The sequence below is a fragment of the Lipotes vexillifer genome, unplaced genomic scaffold (genome assembly GCF_000442215.2).
Source record: "Lipotes vexillifer unplaced genomic scaffold, Lipotes_vexillifer_v1.1 scaffold1280, whole genome shotgun sequence".
Classification (NCBI taxonomy): Eukaryota; Metazoa; Chordata; class Mammalia; order Artiodactyla; family Lipotidae; genus Lipotes; species Lipotes vexillifer.
This window is the reverse complement of record NW_006786568.1, coordinates 174,263-178,512: the sequence shown is the minus strand read 5'-3', so window position 1 is coordinate 178,512 and position 4,250 is coordinate 174,263. Positions and strand designations below refer to the sequence as shown.

At 61.8% G+C, this 4,250-nt stretch overlaps 1 protein-coding gene across 1 annotated transcript in view; it reads left to right on the top strand.

Moving 5' to 3' along the window:
- Window positions 1–2,881: 2,881 nt before the first annotated feature.
- The window catches only part of LOC103087746 (voltage-dependent calcium channel gamma-6 subunit), a gene marked incomplete at its 3' end in the record, with an annotated part of 8,319 nt that continues 6,950 nt past the window's right edge, over window positions 2,882–4,250 (top strand). Inside the window, exon 1 of the mRNA XM_007459034.1 lies at window positions 2,882–3,197. Coding sequence (XP_007459096.1) covers window positions 2,882–3,197 — 316 coding nt within the window. The remainder of the gene's footprint in view (window positions 3,198–4,250) is intronic.

The following is a 4,250-nucleotide window of genomic DNA, read 5'->3' as shown; positions in this document are numbered from 1 at the left end:
TGGCAGACAGGGAGCCGGAAGCAAGGAAAATAACCCCCGAAAGGAGAGAGCCATTACAGCAGGCAAGATTGAGAAAGATGGGGAGGCCCAGGGCCGGGAGGGGAAGATGGATTCAGGAGGCAGGGCAGAGGCACTGCAGGAAGGTCTGATTTCTCAGGATGGAGACGCTGGTGGATGTCACCCAGCCCAACTCCCATCTCACGTTGCTGCCAGCACCAGGCACTTTCTCAGATTCCCCTCTGAGTCCTGCCAAGGCCTGGGATACCCGGTGAGGTGAAGGAAAGAACAGGTTTCACTCATTCATTTAAGAGATAGTCCCTGAGGCCTTCCAGGCACCAGGCCCTGCAATCTCAGAGCTGGGAACTCAGATCTGAAGACAGGCAGTGCGGCCAATCGGAATGCAGAGGGAGGTGTGCTCTGAAGGGGGGCCCTTCCCTAGCTTGGGGGGGGATGTCTGTGTGTCACCATCTCCCTTCATCCATCCATCCATTTGCTCATTCATTCATTCATGCAGATCACCTACGCACACTTCCTAAGGCCTCCTGTGTATGCATTTTGGGCTGGGTGGTGCTGAGGCCTATGAGATGGGGTTCTCTTGCACCCGAGCCCTGCCAGAGGCTTATGGGAGAGCCAGACACAGATGTACACAATCGCAGTCAAATCCCAGGGCCATGCATGCTCCAACGGAAGCAGCACAGGGCGCCCGGTGGACAGAGAAGGTTAGGATGCACCGGGCCGGCTGGAGCCGTCAACCGTGGGCAAAGGAGCTGGTGAAAGGTGGGTCCCCCTGGGCCATCGCAGAGGGGCTGTGGGACGGAGTGAAGGGGTAAAGATCAGGCCCTGCTGCCATTCCACACGGCTGTCCCCGTCCCTGTCCCTGGGGGAGCTGAAACTGCATGGAAGGTCTCCCGGGGGTGCCCCGTCTAATAAACTCGATGAAGAGGACTGTGGCTCTGGTTCCCACGCCCCTGACACCAGCTTCTCCCTGAGGCCTGCCCTTTCCACCTCCTCGGGAGCTGAGGACCCCAGCCCGGGACTCTCTCTTTCCATCCTTCAAGATGTAAGGGATTTGGGCCCCAGCCCCTCCCCCCTCAGACCCAGGGGTCCGGGCCCCCGGCCCCTCCCCCCTCAGACCCAGGGGTCCGGGCCTCCGGCCCCTCCCCCCCTCAGACCCAGGAGTCCGGGCCTCCAGCCCCCTCCCTCCAGTCTCACGAGTTAAAGTCCCCAGTTTCTTCTCTTTCAGGGACCCAAGACCCCCGGCCCCAGCTTTCTCCTCCCTCTTACCCAGGAGTCCTGCCTCCCCGCCCCTCGTCGCCTGGACCGGGCAGTTCGGGTTCCCAGCCAGGCCTGCTCCGGACCCAAACTCCTGGTTCCCCGCCCTGCCCCCTCTCCCGCCGGCTGGGAGATGGGACCCTCAGCTCCCGCCCTTGCCCCTTAAGGAAGTGAAAGTCCTTTCGGTCTCCAGCGGGTCGGGACCTGGCCCCCAGCCCCTCCTCCCCGGGCAGCCGCCCTTCTCCCTGCCCCTCGTTCCCTTAAAATACCCGGGATCCCTATGGCAACAGGCGGCGGCAACAGGTGCGGGTGTTATTTACGGGTCGAGCCCGAAATAGCCGGCGATGGTGAAGGGGGTGGGCGGATGGGGGCGAGGCTGGGAGTGAGCGGAGCCGTCGGGCCGGCGGGCGGAGCGGGCAGTGGCGTGCAGAACCGACGGCTCGGAGGCGTCGCGGAGCTGGGGTCGGCGCCGCGCAGAGGCAGGAGAGCGAGAGGGGTCCCTACCCAGGAGACGGGGGTGGGAGGCCTGACGGAGGCGCCTGGCCTGGAGCTGAGCCTGGAGCCGTCCCGACCCGGCCGGCCCTGGGAGCCCGGGGGAGGGGAGCCGGGTGATCCCAAAGGGACGCCGAGTCCCTTCCGGGTCCCAGTTGTCCTTTGAACCGCGTGAGGGGACTTGGTCCCCATTTCCTGAGCCGCATTGCGGACCACAGCACCTTCATCTGAGCCCCAGCAGGGACCCCAGGTCCCCCTCCTGAGCCTTGGGGGTGTCCCTCAGCCCCTTTGTCTCAGCCCCTAGGGCAGACCTTCTCTGGTCTTTTCTCTGAATGGCCAGGAAGACCACCCCCCTCCCCTCTTCCTGAATTCCAGCAGGTCCCCAGCCTCCTGTCTCTGAACCCCAGCCAGGATTCTGCTGGTCCCCGCTGTGAAAGTTGGGGGAATCCTACTGCCTCTCTGAGACTCCGAAGTAATTCTGACCTCCCCTTCTGAACTCCCTGCACCCCAAGTTTTCCTCTTCTGAACCCCAGGGCGGACCCAACTTCTCCTTCACCAGACTCTGAGCCCCAAAGAAGCCAGGAAGCATCTCCTCTCAAACACAGAGAGGACCTCAGCTCCCCTTCCTGTGTATCCCAAACTTTAAGCCCTAGTGGGAAGCTCGGATTCCCTCCCCGCAAGGAAACACAGCTTCCCTTTGGTGATTCCCTCCAGTGGGGACCCCAGAGCAGCCCCTCAGAGCTTCAGCTGACCCTCAGTTCTCCTGCTTCTGGAGCTCTCAGGCCCCCCTCCTGGGTACCCAGTTTCTAGCCGTGAGGCTGGGGGAACCTAGCTTTATCTCTAGTCTCATCTTCTTTGCTGAGCTTCTGTGGGTACCCCAGGCTCTTCTCTGAACCTCAGAGGGCTCCCAGCAGAGGATCTAGGTCCCAGAAGTGACCTCGATTTCCTCATTTGAGGTTCCAGGGAGGATTCGGATCTTCCCATTTCACAGACCAGTGGAAACTGAGCCCCTCACCTGCTTCAAGACCCCAGGCGCTTCCCTCCCCACTCCCACCCTTCAGGAGCCCGCCTCAGCTCTGCCTCTTTCGCACCTGGGCCCTGTCGCCCGCGGGCGAGGATGATGATGTGGTCCAACTTCCTCATGCACGAGGAGGACCGCCGGCGGCGAGCTCACGGGGCGCGCAAGACCAGGATGACCCCTGAGCACGAGGGGAAGATCAAGCTGGCCCTGCTGCTGACCTCCGTGGGTGCCACGCTGGCAGTGCTGGCCGTGGGCACCGAGTTCTGGGTGGAACTCAACACCTACAGGGACAACGGCAGTGCCGTCTGTGATGCTGCCCACCTGGGGCTCTGGAAGATGTGCACCAAGCGACTGTGGCAGGCGGACGTGCCCGCCGGCAGAGACACCTGCGGCCCAGCGGAGCTGCCCGGAGGTGAGAGGCCGCCGCCCCCGCGCAGGGCTTGTATCCCGTGTCTGAGAAACCCGTGCCTGAGCCCCGAGGAGAGAGAGCTTGCACCCTCAGATTGCGCCCCTACCCACATCAACCTGTGCTCTGGGCACAGCCTCTGCCCCAGGCACAAACTGTGCAGAGAGGGAGTCTGTACCCCCAAACTAGCCTGCACCCCCAGGCCAGTCTGTAGCTCTAGACCAGCCTCTGCCCCCAGAGCAGCCTGTTCCCCCAAACCCGTCTGTGCTCCTAGACCAGCCTGTACCTCCAGACCAGCCGGTGCCCTCAAACTGTCCTATGACCTCCAGAGCTCCTATGCTCCCAGCACAGCGTGTGATCCCAGACATTTCTGTGTCCCCAGACCAGCCTGTACCCCCAGCAAGCCCATGTTCCTAGAGAAACCTTGTGCCTCTGCACACAGCCTGTGCCCCCGGACCCAGCCGATGACTCCGGACACAGCTGGTGCCCTCAGATAGCCTTTGTCTCCCAGAAACGCTCGCGCCCCCGAGACAGCCTGCACCCTTAGAGAAAGACTGTGGGTTCCTGGTGTCAGCTTGCTTTCCCCACACGGGAGGCAGCCTGCACCCCCATCCCGTGGGCCCTGGGGAGAAAGACCACCTTGATGCCCACCCCAAAGTATGCTGTTCCCTCCTGCCGATTCCACCAAACAGCTCTCACCAAAGACCTCCCAACATCCCAGGGCAGACCTTGTGCTTCCTGGAAAATCTTTTCCTACCCATTTCACCTCAAATTCCCCAACTGGACACTCCAGCCCTTCTCATTTTCTCTTCCAGGCACCCCGACACCCCTCACTTCCCTACAGAGTGGCTGTTTCACCCCCTACCCATGCCAGAGAGCTATCCCATACCTCTCACTCTCCCAGACAGGCCACGCCATGCCCTAAACTTATACCAGAGAGACATCCTATACCCCTAGGGGACAGGAATGGGATCTCACTCCACCTCTACTGACCCAAGGAAACTATCTGACACCCCTCAGAGCCCATTTAGGATGTCATATGCTTGGTCACCCGTATGG